At 34.7% G+C, this 22426-nt stretch overlaps 1 protein-coding gene across 1 annotated transcript in view; it reads right to left on the minus strand.

The window, feature by feature from the left end:
- Positions 1-22426, minus strand: part of LOC107557722 (signal-induced proliferation-associated 1-like protein 2) — a 184663-nt gene that overhangs the window by 86826 nt on the left and 75411 nt on the right. Inside the window, exon 7 of the mRNA XM_016241243.1 lies at positions 11899-12475. Within this exon, the coding sequence (XP_016096729.1) occupies positions 11899-12475 (577 nt within the window). The remainder of the gene's footprint in view (positions 1-11898; positions 12476-22426) is intronic.

Raw genomic sequence — 22426 nt, forward strand, 5'->3', positions numbered from 1 at the left:
TAAAATGCTACGTATTTAGCCCTATGTGATGTCTGTTTTTATATTGTTTATCAACAGTATAAATTGTTATATTGTTTGGATTAACTAGCTGAGTAGACAGATATGAATGTTTATTCATAACCATACTGAAAATAAGTAAATATTGTTAGCTGATGCTAACTGTCTAGCCAACAAGCTTGCTGGTGCGAAGTTGAGGTAATTTTTAGATATAAAGTCCAAATATTTTTATTTAACCACCTAGATAGATTACATCTGGGGGAAAAGAAAGGATGTGATGTTCAGAACATGGTAACTACAGTAATTATCAAAGTGGGAAGTGATGCCCTCTGGGGGTATTTGGCCAGGGGTGTTTTTACACCACAAACAAGGTTTGAGAAGAAAAAAAAATCAATAAAAAAAACAAAATAAATCTATCTATCAGTATTTTTTACTTAAGTACATAAAAATTTGAGTACTTTTGTACTTTCACTCGAGTAAAATTGAAAAAGGACTACTTTTACTGGAGTAATATTTTATTATACGTATCTGTACTTTTACTACAGTACTTGATTTGTGTACTTCGTCCACCACTGGTTCAGAAGATCTTGCTTTGCAAGTCAAGAAGTTGGAGTTGCAAGCTAAAGAGCACGATAGAGTTTTGTTTAAAGAAACAGAAGAATGGGAGCGTGAGAAAGAGAGACGAAGAGAGCGTGAGAAACATGAGCTTGAATTGAAGAAGCTTGAGATGGAAGAAGCTTGCTGCCTCAAAGAAATCGAGTTGAGAGCTCGTGAAAGGGGTGTAACGGATGTTTCTGATTTCCATTGAGTCAAGATCAGTCAAGATTTTGGTGAAGTGTTCAAACTCTGTTGATGCTTTAGACATTGCCGTCAAGAAACGAGATGAACATTCTATGGGGCTTGATAAATTGTCTCTGTCACGCGAGCAGCTTATTGTTGAACAGAGGAAAGATGAGAAAATGTCATCCCTCTTTGAAGCTGTTGTTCCTGTCGAGCAACTCGAGTGTGTATCGCAAGGATACTTTGTTGAAGATGGTGTGCTGGTGAGGAAGTGGAGACCATCAAATGCTGCTGCTGCTGATGAATGGCAGATTGTTAAGCAGGTAGTAGTTCCCTTCTCATATCGTTCTGAAATCCTGAGACTTGCGCATGATGGTCCGTTTTCCGGTTATTTTGGAGTAAACAAAACATATGATCGTGTGATCTGACTTTTTTTCTGGCCTGGCTTAACAAACGATGCAGCAAGTTAGTGCCGAAGCTGTCATGTGTGTCAAAAGATTGGAAAACCGAACCAAACTATTCCACCTGCTCCATTATATCTATTTTCAGCTATTGGTGAACCATTTGAGCGTACTCGTACGAAGTCCGGTAATCAGTATTTACTGACAATAATGTGTACATCTACGCGTTTTTCCGGAGGTAATTCCTTTGCATAAAAAAACTGCACCAGTGATTGTGAAATCACTTATCAAGTTTTTATTGTTAATTCATGTTAAATAATGTTAACAAATGGAACCGCATTGTAAAGTGTTACTGTGTTATCTTATGAGCCTAGAAAATATGGAAAAGATACTTTTCTGACTCTCACATTTTTATTTTCTATTTCTATTTACATATGTACATTTAATTAACATTATTATTAATATAGGGCCCTATGATTTCCGCGATGTGGAAAACACGGACGGAATCAAGTCATAAAAACGGAATTTACTGTATAACGCGGAATGCAATATGGACTAGCATCTGTGAATATTAGGCTGCAAAAATACCATTTAAATATGAATCCTGCATGTTCTGAGCGAATGAATGGCGCAGACGTGCGGTTTCGTTTACTACACACATATTAAAGCGTGAAAACTGAATTTGAGAAAAAAATTAAATTTCATAGGGCCTTAAAAATGTTTTTTTTTGTTAAACTTTTAATAAATTGCTGTTTAATAATGTAAGCTTCATGATTTCAATTAATTAGAGAAGCTTTTGATGAATAACATTTAATTTAACCATTACACAGTCTAGAAAAATGGATTACAAAACGGAATCCAGAAAAATTAAAGTGGAAAATAATGAATTTGGAAAAAACTAAAATGGATTTCATAGGGCCCTATTAATAGCATTAATGGTAAAACATGATTTCATAATCACCATGTGCAGAGCACAACATCAAAAGCAGACAAACAACACAATGACTTCTTGTGATGAAAACTCAAGACTCAAGGTCCGTTCTGTTAACTCTTTCAAATGCAAGAGAAAGCGGTTTCGCTACAGTTTAATGATGGAGGACTGCCGTAAATCTGCCAAATCTAAAAGTAAAAAGCAAAGCGAGAAAACCTGCTCGACAATATTAGGAAATGGAGAGTACTGTGGGTTATTTGAGACGTTTGGCAGCAGGAGACTCTAAAAGCAGCAGCTCAGAGTGAGTCTGCAGATGTAAGGCGAATCGACTTGAGGTGCACCGCAGAGGCCCAGATGGGCCGTACAGCAGACCTGTGCCTTCTGACAGCTTCTGGGCCGAGCGACAGCATCTCATCCAGAACAGACGAGCACATGCAGCAGATCCCAGCAGCCCTCTGGACAAACACATCCTGCTGAAGGTGCTCTAAGAGACTGCCATGCAATGTGGTTTGGACACAAAACATTAAAAAAGTAAGTCAAACAAGCTTGAAAAGACATGAGGATGACTTACATTTTTTGCTGAACTCTCCCAGGGCTCGACAGTAAGGACTGGCCAGCGGGAAAGATGCTCGGGACAGTTGACAGAATTTTCAGTGGTCCGATCGGGTCACTAACCTCAAACCTCAAACCTAACCATAACCCGAATCTATCCGTCACAAAAGTTAATCGCTTGAATGTGTTTTTAAACCTTGCCAATTTAAACATTCAAGTGATTTTAAAGCATTTAAGCAGAAAACAACGGGAAAGAACTCAAATTTAGCACTCGTGCGGTGTTTTCTGTGTGCAAACACGGTTCTCTTTCACGTCTTCTTGCACTTGAACAAACAAATACACACAGAATTATGTCAAAATACCCATCTTGGCGAGTATCCTCGAAAAATCCTCAGTTATGTCTTAATAGAACATAAACCGTCGAGAAAGCAATCTGATGTGTATTTTTATAATTATATTGGGTCCATGCATCGTCTCTTAAAGTGACCACGCCTAATTTTCCTGCTGCTGCCGGTGTCCTTAATGTTAATCCAAGAAAAAAAGAAAGAGAAAACCACGCACTGCTCTTGACCGAATAACCATTTTAGCTTTAAAAAGAATCAATCTATATTTAATTTATACACTGATGACTATGCAGCATTATTTTACATTTAATTATTCAATATCTGACCCTGAACACCTACAAACCTAAAAAACATTTAAAAAATTGTTAATTTTTTATCTCTGTTCTATTTATTTGTAAATTTGTAATTTGTTTATTAGTATTTAATTTTCTTGACTCTTCAGTTGTCTTTAAAGGGTTAGTTCACCCAACAAAATGAAAATTCAGTCATTAATTACTCACCCTCATCTTTACTTTACTTTACTTTACTTTACTTTACTTACTTTAAGCAACGCAACTGAAATGTTCCCAGCTCCAGAAACATAGCAAGGATATCGGTAAAACAGTCCATGCGACATCAATGGCTCAACTTCAATTTTGCGAAGCTACAAGAATACTTTTTGTGGGCAATGAAAACAAAAATAACATTATTTATTCAACAATTCTTCTCCCCGAGTTACTGTCTTCCACCATTTTGGAGATTAAAACGTAATCAAGGTAATCAGCACTGTTTACGTTCAGCATGCGTGCATTTTCTCCTGAACGTAAACAACGCTGATTACGTTCTGGGGAAAGTCTGCACATGCGTTCATAAATAATGTTATTTTAGTTTTCTTTGCGCACAAAAAGTATTCTCGTAGCGTCGCAAAACTGAAGTTGAGCCATTGATGTCACATGGACTGTTTTACCGATATCCTTGCTATGTTTCTGGAGCTGGGAACATTTCAGTTGCGTTGCTGTCTATGCAGGGTCAGACAGCTCTCAGATTTCTTCAAAAATATCTTCATTTGTGTTCCTAAGATGAACAAAGGTCTTACAGGTTTGGAACGACATGAGGGTGAGTAATTAATGAAAGAATTTTCATTTTGGGGTGAACTATCCTTTTAATAATGATTGTACTTTACATTTGTTTGGTATTGAAATTGGAACTGAGAATTGTAAAATTTAACTGGCATCTAAAATGCTGGTGTCGTACATGCTTATTTATTAGAATAACATTACTACATAACACGGTTTAAATAACAACGAAAACTATTTTTTTCTTGGCAGGGCCCGTAAAAAATCCTTAGAGTTGAGACCTGTATCCTTTTAAATCAATGGCTCAATAAGGCCATTTAAAATACAGAAACAGTAAAATTGTGAAATATTATTACAATTTCAAATAACTGTTTTCTATGTGAATATGTTGTAAAATGTAATTTATGCTCGAGACACATTTCTGATTATTTTCAAATGTTGAAAACATTTGAGCACGTTAATGTGTCCTTGCAGAATACAAAAAAAAATCTTACTGACCCCAAACTTTTGAATGGTATAATAGTGTTTATTATATAAATAAAAACACAAATAAATATTTGATTTTAATAATTTATTTGAAAAAGAAATTATTATTATTACTACTACTACTACTACTACTACTTAATAATAGTGTTTATTATATAAATAAAAACACAAATAAATATTTGATTTTAATAATTTATTTGAAAAATAAATTATTATTATTACTACTACTACTACCTGTCACTTTTGATCAATCTAATGCATCCTTGCTGAATAAAAGTATAAATTTCTTTTTTTTAATCTTACTGACTCCAAGCTTTTAAATGCTATTGTATCACTGTTATAATATTACTTGTGTATCAGTAATATTGTAATATTTCACAATATTGCTTTGTTATTGTATTTCACTGTGTTCTTGACCAAATAAATGCAGCCTTGGTGAGCAGAAGAGATTTCTTCCAAAAAGTTGTAAAAAATTGTCCAAACATTTGACTGGTATGGCGTATAATTTTCCATTTTAATGTTTGTCACGCACATTGCCTTGTCTGTAGAAATGTGCTCAAAGTCAAGTGTGACCGTGACATAAGTCCAGTAAGTACTGTTGAAATCACTTCCAGCAGCTTTAACTGCTCACTGGCAGCGCTTGTGTTGCAGCAAAGCAGACAGTGGAAGTCAAATATGATGGCATGATTAGCATAAGCGGGAATGCTCCTATCCCGTCCTTGATATTCATTGGCTCATTCTGTATGCAAATGTATCCCATCCTCCAGGAGCGGCGCTGGAAGCTCTACAGGTACGGGAAGTCAGCTCAGATCTCACAAGTAAGTACTGTTGAAATCACTTCCAGCAGCTTTAACTGCTCACTGGCAGCGCTTGCGTTGCAGCAAAGCAGACAGTGGAAGTCAAATATGATGGCATGATTAGCATAAGCGGGAATGCTCCTATCCCGTCCTTGATATTCATTGGCTCATTCTGTATGCAAATGTATCCCGTCCTCCAGGAGCGGCGCTGGAAGCTCTACAGGTACGGGAAGTCAGCTCAGATCTCACACACACACACACACACACACACACACTGGTCTGTCCCAGCAAGTGACGCACGCGGCTCTGAGAAACAAGGACACCCTCATCTGAGCGCTGACCTGCGGCGCTGTGACTTTGAAGGTGTGCGGCGGATTTCTCTGCATTGAGCCTGACTGTGATGTTCACTAAACAGCACACGCTCTGTTTTAACGCCTACCGAATCCACAGCCTGACACTGAGCATGCTAACAGTAAATCAACACATTCATTACTGTTAATCAGTTAAGGGTTGGGCAGAATTAAGAACTAATAAAACAGGATTTCATGAATTTGAATTGAACTGGTCATCCACAGCATGTTGAATTTGACTTTGAATTGGAAAAAAAACTATTATATTGTAATTAAAAGAAATGGACACCAATGAATTTCATTAGTTCAATTTCTGCTGTACATAAATAATTACAAAATTAATTACATCTATTTATCTCCTGACTTGATAACTGATTAGACATATTTCTTTCTAAATAAATCCAGCTATTTATATTATTTTTATTTATTTAAATTAAGATTTTTTTTCATATTTAAGGTATAAACAAATAAGAAAAATTAAATATATACAATTGCATATATACACATACATATACATATCATTTATTATTTATATTATTTACTTATGTAATTATAAAATGTTATATAAATATATTACATAATATATGACAGATAATCCAGTCCAAATTTAAATAAAATAACCAGAAATGATAAAAATTTTAATTAATGATAAAAAAAATTATACATATAATTTATATTACTTATACAATTATAAAACATATATGTATATAAACATTACATTTATAATATGTACATAACTATATAAATAAATTAGATTTTATGATTATATTGTTATAGTCTATATTATTAGCATAATCTAGTCCAAAATAAAATGTAATAAAAATATTTTAAATAGTATGACTTTTCATATTATTAATACATTACAAAATAAAATATTAATAAATCGCAATAATATTCATAATATTTATAAAGTATTATAGTATCTAAAAATGATCTGCATCTATATTATCCATATTATATTATCCATACTATTAATATAATTCAGTCAAACTCAAAAGTAATGTCTGTAATATTTTACAATATTACATTTTAATAAATATTAATAATATTAATAAAGTATCACAGAAGAAAATTGTATCTATACTCAATTTAAATTTATACTAAATGTGAAAAATCCAGTCAACTGCCAATCTGCTCTGCTTTTGCTGTGAGCAAGACGCTGCTGTCCTCATATGAACACAATCCCACTGTGTCACTAACCAGGGAATTTCTGCTCTCCATCAGATCAACTAAGAGCCCAGACAGGTGACACGGGTTTGTTTCATAATGACTCCCAGATGAGAAACATCTGTTCTGGGAGCGTCTCGTCTGACGGCAGTCGCAGTCCTCAGTACACAAAGTGCCTTTAGGAAATGAGGCCAAAAACAGGAGCGCTGCTAATCCCACTCGTACCGCGGTAATCCCTGGAGATCCCACGTCCCCAAACCATCCAGGTAACCCTGAGCTCATCAGCCACACCATATCACAGCTTTCTCTTTCTATGTCCTCACTGTAAATTAACAAGGAAACCTCATGTATATATATGAAGAGTTCATTTGCAAAACAGATAACTTTTCCAAAAATCATGTTTTTTCCTTCACTGTTAGACTTTGCTGTAATTTTACAGTTACTTACCAGGCCATGCAGCCAAGACCAACTAGGATGCTTGTTGCATTTTTCTTTTTGTTGCAATATTGTCATGATCTCTGCTTTGATTTGTTGTTATGAATTCAGTTCTCTATATTATTTTTTTTTTGTAATGTTCCAGAATAAAGCACAATAAATAAGTAATGAATGTATTTAATAGTGACAGTGAATACAAAATATACTGTTGTACATGGACTCAGGTCACTTATTTGGAATTTATTAAATTCAATGGGATTCATGTAAAATATTCAAAGGTTTTATAAAATAAATAGTGTAAAATAAATTACAGTAAAATTACAGTAATATTATTATACTGTAAAACTAAGTTACAGTAAGGATATAAGGATATAGTACTGTAAAATTAAGTTGCGGTAAGGGTATTTTACTGTAAAATTAAATTGCGGTAAGGACATTATATTGTAAAATGAACTTGTGATAAGCTATTGTAAAGGGGTCGTTACAGTAACTTACTGGCAATAGTGCTTCCAGTAAGTTACCGCAAAAATACAATAAAAAGTCTAACAGTGTTATGCATTCCAATTAATCTCAATCAAACTGCAGTTGGGTTATTTTGATTAAGCAAAAATAACACACAAAAAATACAGCTAACACAATAAAACACAATAAAAACATGATAACATAATAGGCCTAAAAACATGATTTCTGAAAATAAAAAATCTGTTTTTGTAAATAAACTCTTAATATATAATAAATATTTATGTCTCTAATAAATGATTTAAAAATACAACAAATATAATATTAAAATTAATCTATTTAATCTATCTATTTTTATGATTTGAGTGTTTTATTATGTATTGTACTGGACTAATTAGATAATAGTTCTAATAATGAATATAATACATTAATATAATAATCAATATTTATATAACAAATAATATACTAATTAAATATGACTAATAATGAAAATATAATATAATGATAAATTAATATTTATATTTTTTAATAAATTATTTAAAAATACAAATAATAATATAATATGAATACTAATCTATTATATATGCTGTATGTGTTAGTTAATTAAATAATGATAATTATTAATAGCACTAATGATCAATATAATACATTAAATAATAATTAATAAATGTTTTTAATGATTTAACTTTTTTTTTAACTATTTATATTACTAAATTGTTCAATAAAATAAAACAAATATTATTAAAATGTTAAACATTATTATAATACCTTAAACATACCCAAAATGGACGTCTTTGACCGCTGTGCCATGTCTCGCGCTTCGCACCACTCTATGCAGCATTATTTCTACATGTATTTATATTTATAAAGTGTGGACTTGAAAAGCACCACAAGGATTGAGGACGCCTTCGAATCAGGAAATGGCATCTAAAATGCCTCGACGGCATCCGAAAGCCAAAAACTGAGCGGCCCGAGTGAGTTTAACTGGCTTGGCCATTTACAGAAGCCAAGAACACAGATCAGGAGCAGCAGCAGGAGTAACACACACCCGTCAAACATTCTGGACATCCCTCTGAGAAATCATGCAAGAAGATTAGGATGATTTCTCAAGGCACAGATTTCATCAGGCCGAGCTCTTCACATGTACAGGAAGACGATGAAAATGTTTAATTACAGACCCTTTCATTTATGATAAAAACTAAGTCTGAATATCCCCTAAGAAAAGTCATTTAAGGAATAATTAGACTGCTACCCAAGATAACACGAACACAACTGCAAGCCAACTTTCTTCTCCAGCTTAGAGAGAAAAAGAATTAGCAGGTTTTGATTGAGCCCGATTGCATTTTGATTAAGAGAAAACACTGAATTGAGTAGACAGACGTCTGAATGAAAGGATCCTGAAGACACGAAAAAGATGAATAGGAATAGGGCATCATGGGAGTTAAACTTATAATACCGTTATATAAATAAAGAAATTAGTACTTTCAATCAGCAACGATGCATTAAATTCATCTAAATTGACAGTAAAGACATTTATAATGTTACAAAGGATTTCTATTTCAAATAAATGCTGTTCTTTTGAACTTTCTACTCATCAAAAAATCTTTAAAAATAAAAAAAATATCAAAATATGAAGCAGCACAACTGTTTTCAACATTGATAATAATCAGAAATGTTTCTTGAGCAGCAAATCGGCATATTAGAATGATTTCTGAAGGATCATGTGACACTGAAGACTGGAGGAATGATGCTGAAAATACAGCTTTACATCACAGGAATACATTACAGTTTAACATACATTTAATTAGAAAACAGTTATTTTAAATTCTTATAGTATTTCACAATATTACTGATTTAACTGTATTTTTAGTCATATAAATGTAGCTTTGGTGAGCAGAAAAGACTTACAGAACCCCCCCCCCCCCTTTTTTTTTTGCTTTTGGGTCGATTTTTCCTCTTAATCAAAACTCAAAACATGCTAATTCTGATTCAATGCGACAAAACACCACGAATAAAATATACTACGGCAATAATAATGACCAAATAAACATCTGAAATTATTCTGCTGGTTGGCAAATGAACCAACCCTAAATAACTGCTGTACAAACAGCAGCTTTTTTCTGGATAATTGTATAATATCGAAGTATAATGTTTAAAATTTGCCTAATGTTAGTGTAATCCTATTAACACGCACATCATAACCCCTTCTGTTAGGCAAGCACATATGGACCCACTAAATAAAAATAAAACAAGGTAATTGTGACTTTTTATCTCACAATTTTTACTCTCTCGCAAAATCTCGTAGCTAATCCTGACTAATTCTGTCCAATTACCTTTTTTTAATTCAATGGCAGAAAAAGGCTTAAGTAGCAGATATGGTGTCATGTCACAAAATATATATTTTTTGTATATAATGTGATCACAATTGAATAAATACATTGCAAGTTACTAATTATAATGCTTAATTATAACGCATTCAATTAAAAAGCAAGCAAAGAACACTTAGGCCTACATTATCAAAGAACACGATGACTGACTTCAGTCTAGCGTGAGTTTAAAAAAACTCCCCTGTTATAATCAATAAAGCTGCCTACAATGTCAAATGAATCTCTTACTTACATCATACGTACATTTCCACTTTGTTGTTTATGATGAGAGAATTTGCGTGAGTCTGCGTTTCAGCGATGACTCATCTGGATGCCTTTGATTGGCCACTGCATTCACAAGCTCAACAGAATCGTGTGTGATTGGATATAATGCGGAACGCTGGAAAAATGATGATAATTTGATGCATCATTAGCAGATCTAAATTTAATGCCGCAATTAACACTTTTCATTTCATTTTATTTTCACTTTATTCGTGACATCCTTAATCCTTTAGTTTAATTGCATTGGGGAACCTCAGAGAGGGCCTACCTTATTGTAAAAACAATATCTAAAATTTTTGTTTTAAAATATATTTTTAATAAAAAAAATATTATAACTAATTTTATTTAAGCAATTCATAATTTGACAAACATCTAAATAAAATAAATACAACTTCTGTGAAAAAAAAAAAACCTCTTCAAATCTGCATATTCAGTGAATTAACTTATTAACACCGCCCATTTTCTCCATATTTGAATGTTTCCGCCTAGCGTTTGAGGCTCTGTGATTCGTGGTCCAGCTATGAAATTACAGAGGGCCAAGCAATAGTAAATCAATGGGGGGAGTAATTTCGAATGACAAAAAAATTGACCAATCATATCTTTCCTCTAAATGGGCGGGCCTTGTTATCACTAACTTTATGACAAGTTCCGCCCGCTGTGGGGATCTCTCGGGGGAAAAAAAAAAATGCTGATACACTAACTAGCTATTATTCACGTCACGATGGAAGCCGCGAATAACGTAAGTGAGGACATTTACTAGGCTGCTGAGCCAATAATAATATTATTTATTATAAACACTGCTTGTTTGTCATGAAGTGTCTGTCGCTAATTTGTTTTGTGTCAGCGCTGTCATGATGTGCTGTCTTAAACACATTACATTTGTTGGTTTTGTGTGATGGGAGGGAGTGTATTTGCATTTGACTTCAATTTAGCCGTTTTATTTTGGTAATATCAGTCACTCTCGCTGTGCTGTTTTGTTGCGGTCGCACATCAGACGAGACGCACAGTGGTGCCCCGGTGCAACACGTATCACACACTGAATGTGTCGCGTCAGCAAACGGGATGAGAAATTGCGATCTATAGCACAATGAATCAAGGAATTTTTTAGAGCCACAGAAAGACAAACTTTTTGCTAAAAAATGCACAATACACAATCTTCCAACCTAGGATGAAGTCATTATGTACATTAACAATTAATTTGGGACAAAAATAATGTAATTTAATGGAAAATTATGTGAGTGGCGCGGCAGGATTATGAATAGCGCCCGGAGTCGGGATCCGCGGACAGTCACCGGTGAACTATTCACCGTGAAACAGAACGTGTGCTGGGAGAGCCAACAATGATTACTTACTGGTGTGCGTAAGAACTGCGTGCACACGTTTGATAAATATGGATTTGTTTGTACTTACACACATTCTAAATTTCATTTGTAGGACAAAATATAGAACCTTTTCTACGCACTCTTGATAAATGAGGGCCCCCTGAACGCTCTTACCTCAAGTCTTTGCACGATCTCTCGAATGTCTTCTCCACAGTTGTCATGCGCGGAAAACATCACGCACTCCCCTCGTTCGTAGAAGATCTTGATGCTCATGACGCTAGACGACCAGCCGATGACGTCCCGACAGGAGCAGTTAAAAATCACGTTCTTGGACGCCTCCTCGATCAGCATGATGAACTCGTTGGAAATCCCCAGCAGGCACTCCAAGTCTGTAGATTGGCCGAAATCCCGTGCCACCACGCTCCACGTGACGGCGCCCACGCTCTGGAGATGGGCGTCCTTCCGCGGCTTCACCCGCTCCTTCTTCTTGGCCCCCAGCGTGATGAAGCTGAACTTCACCGCCGTGTCCACCGTCGTCGTGCTCACAAAGTTCTCTGCAAGGTCCTTGAGGTACTCCTGCCGCGTACGGGTCGCCATGGCACGGAACTTCTCCGATTTGTGCGCAGAGTTTTCCCCGTTGATCACCTTGGCCAGTAGGAAGTCCCTGAAGACGGCCGACTTGGGAAAGGTCACTCCTTTAGGAATGGGAGGGCCGAACGGAGGCACGTCTTTGGATCTGGATACCGCAACACTGCGAAGACGACAACGAGAGAGATTGTCTGGTGTAACTAATGCAATGCAATATGAGATGCACTTCACAGATCTGAAAACACTTAGGTCCAATCCCATTTCTACCCGTTATCCCTACCTCTCGTTTCATGTGTTCACGTGAAGGGGTAGGGGTGTCTCGATTCTTTTTTGGTTGGAGGCGTAGGGGAAAGGGGAAGGGGGCAGATAGCCCTTCAAACTAAAATTTTTCGGGACCACACTTCAAACCCCTTGTTTTGAATTATCAGCATAAACCAGTGTCCTGACATTTTATCCTACCCGTCAGATTGTCCTACCAGGGTTTATTGCGCATACGCACATCAATATTGCATCCTTTTTCTCACGCTGAATAACAATATTTAATGCATCTGCATTACTGTAAGGGTAGGTTTAGGGTTGGGGTAGGTGTAGACTTTAACAAAACACAATCTAATAGGTAGAAAAAAATATTTATTGTGGGTTTCCTGTAGTTGTATCCCTTCTAGCCACAACAGCGAATATAACACATAATTACTGTATTTGCATTACTGTAAGGGTAGGTTTAGGGTTGGGGTAGGTGTAGACTTTAACAAAACACAATCTAATAGGTAGAAAAAAATATTTATTGTGGGTTTCCTGTAGTTGTATCCCTTCTAGCCACAACAGCGAATATAACACATAATTACTGTATTTGCATTACTGTAAGGGTAGGTTTAGGGTTGGGGTAGGTGTAGACTTTAACAAAACACAATCTAATAGGTAGAAAAAAATATTTATTGTGGGTTTCCTGTAGTTGTATCCCTTCTAGCCACAACAGCGAATATAACACATAATTACTGTATTTGCATTACTGTAAGGGTAGGTTTAGGGTTGGGGTAGGTGTAGACTTTAACAAAACACAATCTAATAGGTAGAAAAAAATATTTATTGTGGGTTTCCTGTAGTTGTATCCCTTCTAGCCACAACAGCGAATATAACACATAATTACTGTATTTGCATTACTGTAAGGGTAGGTTTAGGGTTGTGGTGTAGATGTTAAAAAATAAATTTTACAGGTAGCATTTTTCGTTGTCGAATTGTACTACCCATTAAATCATTAGTGATTGCACGATAGTGCCACAGCATATTTTAATGTCTGATCATGACGACAACCACCGTAGACATTGAGGGGGGGCTAGTCCCCCCAATAATTAGAAATCGCTAAACCTTTTTCTCAAACATTGCCAATTCGAGAGAGAGAGAGGGAGAGAGGGAGAGATGAAAGTTGCGTGTACACGTGTCTGTGCGTCTCTCTGTACAATGAGTGAGTTTACTTAAACAGCAATTTTATCATCTCGTTGCTGGAAAATATAAATGTAGAGATTCACTATTTAAACTGTTATTAATAAAAGTCACTGGGCAGCGTTTACAAGTTTCTTTGCTCCTGGATGTGGAGCTGCGCGACCTCTGATCTATGTGTGTGTGTGTGTGTGTGTGTGTGTGTGTGTGTGTCAGTAAGCAGCGCATTTATATAGAACGGTAAGGCTCTAATGCACACCAGTATAGGTGTTTGTTAGTGGTTGACCGATATGGGTTTTTTGACAGCCGATGACGATATCTTGGAAAGCAGGGTGGCCAATGGCCGATATAATTTTATTTATTTTAATTAATATTTAAGAAATTTGAAATCATTTGGAAATGGATTAAAAATAATTGTGTAAAATAAACAAACATAGTTTAGAAGACAAAAAAAACAGCATTTTGTATTTACTTGCATTATCTTTGTGTAATATTAAAATTTGTTCAATGATCTGAATCTTTTAAGTGTGACAAATATGCAAAAAATAAAAAAAACAGGAAGGGGACAAAAACCTTTTCACACCACCGTATATGTGTATGTATATATATATATATATAATTTTTTTTTTTTTCAAATAAAGCCAAGGTAACACTCATTTTACAAACAGCACACAATGAAAATGACATGAATATGACAGTGGGCAAATGCATAAAGTGCAGCATAATTTGAAATCACAAGTTTAGTTTGTCGATTGCGCATCTCCAGTCAAGCTGAACTCTCCTCCTGTCCGCATTCAATTTGCATGGACCGACCGTCACCCAGACAACATGCGATCATGCAGGATACAAACGCGCACTTCACAAGATCTCAACTACATTTGAATAAGTCTGCAAGGTTTGTGAAATTAAATGTTCACTAGTCATTCAAAGATTTGTTTAAATGATATTAATGCGTATTTGCTGAATGCTGACGGCAAACGAGAAAGTAGTATAATGTTTGCCCTTCTATTACTAATAATATTAAAGCAATCGTTATAATACTTTTTTGCATACATTTTAATTAATTTGTTTAACAGTTCTATCTGATTATTAGATAGAAATGAACGACGATAGCGAACAAGAGAGAGAATGTGAGCACTGTGTGTTCAGGCGCTGCAATCTCAGTGCCGTCAAAATAAAAGTCCCGCCTCGAACACATCGGCCAAACAGAAAAACGTATCGGCCGACACCGATATTTGAAAAATGCCCAATATCGGCCGATATATCGGTCGAACACTAGTGTTTGTATTGTAGGTGACGGTATAGTAGTGGTGTCCCAGTTCTTAGGGGCATATTGTCACAGCAACGCAACTTGAATATGCGTTGTTTACATGAAGCGGAAGCAAGAGCATGCGTCGTGATTAGGGTTGGGTATCGTTTTAATTTGATTGATTCCGATTCTGCTTATCGATTCCGATTCTTATCGATTACTAGTTTCGATTCCAATAAGATTAAAAAATCCAATATAAAAAAAAAGTCAAAAATTTTTTTTAGATGTCGAACATCTTTTTACAAAGCATTCTGTTGCAGCTGAATAACACGAGCAAAAATCAGCAGCCTACAGAACACTGCAAGAGGAATTTTGCCTCTGCTTTAAAAAAAATACCACAGCAAAAACAACTAGATTATTAATATAAATTTCAAATATTAAAGTGTTAAAGACAAGTAAACAGTCAGTAATAAGATAGGAAGAAACAAATCAATTAGCAATTAATGACAGGCAGCGCGCTTAATAGGCTGCTGTCTTTTTAACACAGAACGCACGCAGATCTAAAAATACTGTACATGTGTGTTTTCTTTCTCATCTGTTTACGTTCACGTAAGACAAAAACGGTTGTGTTTATGATGATATACTGACGTAGTTTTCTGCATATTGGTTGACAAATATGAACGAAGTCCGTTTCGGCCCAGAACAACCTTTTCTGCAGTGGAAATACACGGAACGGTTCGAGAACGGACACAAACCGGGAACCCGTACCGCGACCTCTGTTCTCTGTGCTCAACCCTAGTCGTGATGCTCTCCACAATGGCGGCTCGCAAAAAGTAATTTATTTCTTTGAGCACAAAAAGTATTCTCGTAGCTTCATAACATTAAGGTTGAACCACTGATGTCACATGGACTATTTTACAGATGTCCTTGCTACGTTTCTGGAGCTGGAAACATTTCAGTTGTGTTGCTGTCTATGGGAGGGTCAGACAGCTCTCAGATTTAATAAAAGCAAGAGGAATTTTGCCTCTGCTTTAAAAAAAATACCACAGCAAAAACAACTAGATTATTAATATAAATTTCAAATATTAAAGTGTTAAAGACAAGTAAACAGTCAGTAATAAGATAGGAAGAAACAAATCAATTAGCAATATCATAAATAAATACAACTGAACAAAATTCCAGGTATAGAAACTGTAATTAAAAGTTTAAAAACACTGCATAGTTTTCATTTCACAAATAAATTATAGATTAATCAATTAAAGTTATTATAAAGTTAAATATATTCAGTCAAGATCAGTGAATGATTTTCTTTTGTTCTTTGATTAACATTAATGACAGGCAGCGCGTTTATTAGACTGCTGTCTTTTTAACACCGAACGCACGCAGATCTAAAAATACTGTACATGTGTGTTTTCTTTCTCATCTGTTTACGTTCACGTAAGACAAAAACGGTTGTGTTTATGATGATATACTGACGTAGTTTTCTGCATATTGGTTGACAAATATGAACGAAGTCCGTTTCGGCCCAGAACAACCTTTTCTGCAGTGGAAATACACGGAACGGTTCGAGAACGGACACAAACCGGGAACCCGTACCGCGACCTCTGTTCTCTGTGCTCAACCCTAGTCGTGATGCTCTCCACAATGGCGGCTCGCAAAAAGTAATTTATTTCTTTGAGCACAAAAAGTATTCTCGTAGCTTCATAACATTAAGGTTGAACCACTGATGTCACATGGACTATTTTACAGATGTCCTTGCTACGTTTCTGGAGCTGGAAACATTTCAGTTGTGTTGCTGTCTATGGGAGGGTCAGACAGCTCTCAGATTTAATCAAAAATATCTTAATTTGTGTTCCAAAGATGAACAAAGGTCTTACGGTTTTGGAACGACATGAGGGCGAGAATTTTCATTTTTGGGTGAACTAACCCTTAATTTCAGTAAGTTGCCACGGTAACATTTAAATTTTTTTGCAACATTTTTAAATTTCTAAAATTGGAGGGGGGGGGGGGTTCAGGGTGTGTATGTTGGGAGGGGGGGGGGGGGGGGGGGGGGGGGGGGGGGGGGGTTCATCTAATATTTGCATTTTAGTAATTTTGTTGTGTTTTTGTCATTTTTAAAAATTATTTTTTATATTTATATAATTGCTTTAATTTTTTTATTTTAGTTTTAGGAATTTTCATTTCTACTTTTTATATTTTATCAATTTGTTACTATTCTATTTTAGTATATTATAATTGCAATTTTGTATTATATTGTACTGTTTATATTCCAGTTTTATTCTTCAACTTTTACATTTCTTACTTTTACATTTCTATTTTAATGTAATGGTCGTATATCACATATATTTTTTTTTATGTGACAAATTTGTGATTTGATTAATTTTTAGTATTTCAACTTTAGTATTTCAGTTGCCAAGGCAACATTTCCAATTTTCTTTCTTTTTTCTTTCTAACTTTCTGTTTTTCTAATATTTATTTATTACATTTTTTAAATTCATTTTCATTTTTCTGCATTATTTCAATAGCCAAAAATGATTTTAATAGTTTTAGTTAAAAACAACAACATGAAACAAGATTATCAGTGGATATTATAATGACTTAAAATTATCAGTGTTCCATAAAAGTACATCATCAGGCAGCTGCAGGTTTAGTTTTTAGGTGTGGATGAAGCAAAGTCTGATGGGTATTTTCATATACATGAGTCTATTCAGAAGAGCTCAGTCTGTGACGCAAACGTCAGTTCATCAGGCTAAACAAACGGAGACGTTATTCATGCAGATTTAATAATCATTATGGAACTGGAAGGATTATGTAGGTTTTTGGTTAGTTTGAGGCATTGTTATTTTAGCTATACAATTATTCATGTATTTATGCACTTTTATAGTTTTAAAGTTATAATTAACTTTTATTTTCACATTCCAGTTTTAATTTTAATTTTAGATTAAATCATAAAATGTTATTGTGATGTACATTATATGTGAATATATTAATGTATTTGTATTACTTTTTTATATTTCTAAATTCTGGTTAAGAATGATTACATTATTATTATTCAATTATTTATTTTAAATTACTATTATTTTTTAATTGAAATTAAATAATTCCGTTTTTTATTCAGTTAAATCTCATTAAAAATTGTAAAACCTCAACATAAACTTATTTCAGTTAGTTGCCAAAGCAACATTAAAAAAAAAAAAAAAAGTTGTTTAATAATTGTTTTTTTTTCAACTTTAACTAAAAAATGAATAACACTATTTACGCAAATAAAGTAGATATATTCTGCATGCTTTGCTGTATTATATATGTAAAATAAAATGTACTTTGCAAAGTGAGCACAATATGCACAGTTTATTTATAATAATTAATAATAATTACAATAAAAAATAATAATAATAATGATTATTATTATTACTGAATATTATTATTACTATTAATATCATAAACAAACCAGTCTGAGGTGGATTGCTGGTGTAGTTTAAGCAAGTTTAGCTGGTTGCCGAGCTAACAAAGTGTTCAAACTAGAGCCCGACTGATGTATCGTTTTGCCGATATTATCGGCCGATATGAGCCTGTCGCCGATATATCGGTATCGGCAAATATGCCGCCGATATGAAATTATTTTTTACAGAACATATAACGCAGATAAAATGCTTGAAATGGTGTAATTACTTAGTTTGTCCAGCAGAGCGCGCTCCATTGTTTGCTACTGGCAACCTGGATGAAACGCTTTAAAGCTTAGTCTATGGAAAACCATTGAAACTTTGAACAGCCATATCTCCGTAACGGCGCGGCAATTCCGCAAATCCGCACCAAATTCGGGTGATCCCTTCAGCTCGAGGAACCCTCTCGAACGTGAATCGAGTGTACGTCTAGCTTTCGAATGAGACCACCCCCGCATCGATAGCCCCCGGGGTTTGGGAGTTACGGGTGGTTAAATTCGCGGTCCGGCGCCGACCGATCAAGCGATCCCGGGGGGCTACCGACGCGCGGAGGGTGGCGTTCGAGAGGGCTCCTCGAGCTGAATGTATCCCCCACACCAGTCAACACTTTCACTTCAGTAAGGAGGTCTCTTGTTCAGGCAGCAGCATTCAAGCGTTGTCTTATTTGACCGCAAATGCCCTGCGAAGTGGACTTCACTTGAAATTCCGCCATGATTCCAGTTCCAAGGGAACGTACACGTTACATTCAAAGAGCATTAAAGTGTGCGAGACGTAAATTTATCTTGTATTTTTATTTACAGAGGTATATTATGTCACACGTCTCTAGTAAGTTTCATCTGTGTGTGAAGACAGTAGCACAAATCCGTGAATGAATGTTCCGAAGTGAAATAAACTTCAATAGGGTTAGGTCAAATAATGTCATATTTGCATTAAAAAAGACAAAACTGAGCGAATGACACTTAATGACAGTTGTCATAAACATGCATAAAAAAACCTTCATATTCATGACATGTGTCATGTCATGATTATGTAGGTGTCATGTCATGATTATGTAGGTGTCATGTCATGATTATGAAGGTGTCATGTCAGTCTTATGCACACCCCTTCAAGTAAAGTGTAACCATAAAGTTTGTTCAATCCTTAAATGCCCTGCCTCCATCATTACATATCTTTGTCACCTCATTATAAGTGTTTGATCACCACATTTGAGTGATCATTGCAAAAAATGTGTTTATGTATATATATTCTGTTTATGTACTGTATATACTGTATTCTATATATAGTATCAGTAAAATGTTTGGACCCTCGAATGGGAAAGTGTCCAAACTTTTGACTGGTACTGTACTATAATATTCACAAAGAATATCGGCCGATATATCGATATCTATATTTAGATATTTTTACTCCCTAATATCGGTATTGGTATCGGCCCCAAAAAACCCATATCGGTTGGACTCTAGTTCAAACCCTCTAAAGCAATCAAAAGAGTGGGTTAAGATCAGCAAACCAGCTGTTTTCCTCACTTCAGCATTAATGATTCCAATCAGTCTCTGGAATCTCCCTCATTTCATTTGATCTGAAGTGAGCTGTGACAGGTTACTAGAAAAACAGCAACACTCAGTCACAATCCAGCGGCTGTCACAGACCCCAAACGCAAGCGTAACCCAGTCATGATGGGAATCAGACTCCGCTCTCTTACGAGGGTCAAGTATTCCCAGCGTGCAACCATACTGTTGTCATGGCGACCTCGCTCTCGGAAACCTTCAGCCGAATGTTTTGGATTAGGAACAGCCAGTGACTTCCACGGAGTCTACTCAAGCAGCGCTAATGCAGTTTAGAGGAGATGCCCTACTTGGCTTCAGGAAGAACACACACACACACACACACACACACACACAGGGATGAGTGTAGTAAACTCAAGTGATTAAAGAGTTAAATGACGGCATCCAAACCGCTGACACATTCTGAATGGCTTGATATATGGCCAACAGGCAGATTTTAGAGAAAGAAAATGTTGAGAAGACATTGAATGCTTGCAGGAGTCAGAAACACAGAGGAGCGAATATAATGTGAGCAGTCATACGAGCCAACAGTGATGTCATGCGCTCACTTCTTCTCGACGCTTTACATTTCAACAGCATCAAAAAGTCAAAAGTTCTGTTATACACCCTAGTGTGTCTCAAAAATAATATTTTTAAAAATAATAATACATTTAAAAAGCATTATTTATTACAACTTTGCTAATCATTTAAAAGTATGTATGTATGTACTGTATGTGTGTATACAGTGGGTACGGAAAGTATTCAAATGGCTGCAATATAACAAAGAGTGAAAAATTTAAGGGGGTCTGAATACTTTCCGTACCCACTGTATATATATATATATATTTTACACTTTTTACAATTTTTAAATACTTAAACTTATATAAAATATTTATTAAATGTTTTAATGTATGTATATTTTATTATATTATTTAAAAATCTTAAAATATTTATTAGGGTAAATTATAAGTTATTATTTTATAAATATTTTATTAAAATTACAATAATATTTTAACCATATATTATATTTAAATATTAAAAACCTACATGCTTTATATAATAAAATATTTAATATTGTTTTCCATATTTAAATATACGTTTCAAATATTAAAAAAATATGAACTTTAATTTAAAATAATTATTTAATATTTAAAATATTTGTTAGGAATCATTGGGAAAATGAATGTCATCAGACGTATAATTAACTTGTTTTATTTTGCCAAATTTTAAGGCAGCATCACTTATTCATTTACAAAACATCATTTATTCTTCATTTGAAAAGGCAATGCCAGAATTCATTGTGACCAGGTCAGTGAAAAGTTTCATACGTGATGACAGGGAATCATCAGTTTCATGGGACAAGACCCTAAAAAGCTGTGAGATGTATTGCAAAGGTCAAAGACGTCAAACAAGGCAGCTCACTAGGGTTTAAAACAGAGCAAGAAATGGCAAAAAGACAGACCGAGCCTGAAATCTTTGGCACAGACACTTTCTATTGGATCCTGATATTTTAATCAAACATACAGCAGAGAGGATAAAGATTATGAAACACATTCTTCTGCCTGTTCCTCACAGAGAGCTCAACACAGACCCAGATAAACCTCTGAATGACATGAAACGCCACAAGACAAAAGAAACACAGGCCAGAGAGCCGAGTGCTTTACATAACGCCATCCTGACTGCGCTGAGTGACAACTTCTTCTCACGACTCGGAGACTCAAGCACCAGCAAACATGCTGTCATCATACAGTCATTTACTACCTGCACAGCGCTGACCGTTACACTGCAAGAAAACAGTGAGCACCCTGCTGCTGATGACTGCTTCCTGAAGCATTTTTCCCATTCATTTCTCTAAAGGGATTTTAAAAAAAAAAGTTCAGAGCACTGAACACCAAACCAACCAGCTCTGAGATGCAAAAAAGGAAAATAGCTAAAAGCTCACAGCACTGCAAAAAGCAATCTTTGACGAAATATGCAATATAGAAATGTATTTTTAAAATATACATTTAAATAATAAATAATTATATGTGATACGTAGATAATGTAGGAAAAGAATGAAATATATTTAAATATTAAACAGTTAAAATATTGTTAAACTATTTTAACTATATAATATATATAATATACATATAATAAAAATTATTATATTAGAATTTTGTATTTAATTTTTATATAGTTAATTACTATTCAAATATATATTATATATTAAATATATATTATTTTATATTGAAAGATTAAAAATTAAAGTTTTGGTGAGTGATGAATAATAACATATTATGAATAATAATATATTATTATTATTACATTTGTAAATAACAAAATAAAAAGCTAAAAATTAAGCTTTGAAAAAACCTTAGATAAAAAAAATATCACGGTATCACGGTATCGCGATTACTCTAAAATATGTTATTTTTAAATGTCTGGGTAAAAAAAACTTTTTTTCCCAC

This window comes from Sinocyclocheilus grahami, unplaced genomic scaffold (genome assembly GCF_001515645.1).
Source record: "Sinocyclocheilus grahami isolate Dianchi unplaced genomic scaffold, SAMN03320097.WGS_v1.1 scaffold616.1, whole genome shotgun sequence".
Lineage (NCBI taxonomy): Eukaryota > Metazoa > Chordata > Actinopteri > Cypriniformes > Cyprinidae > Sinocyclocheilus > Sinocyclocheilus grahami.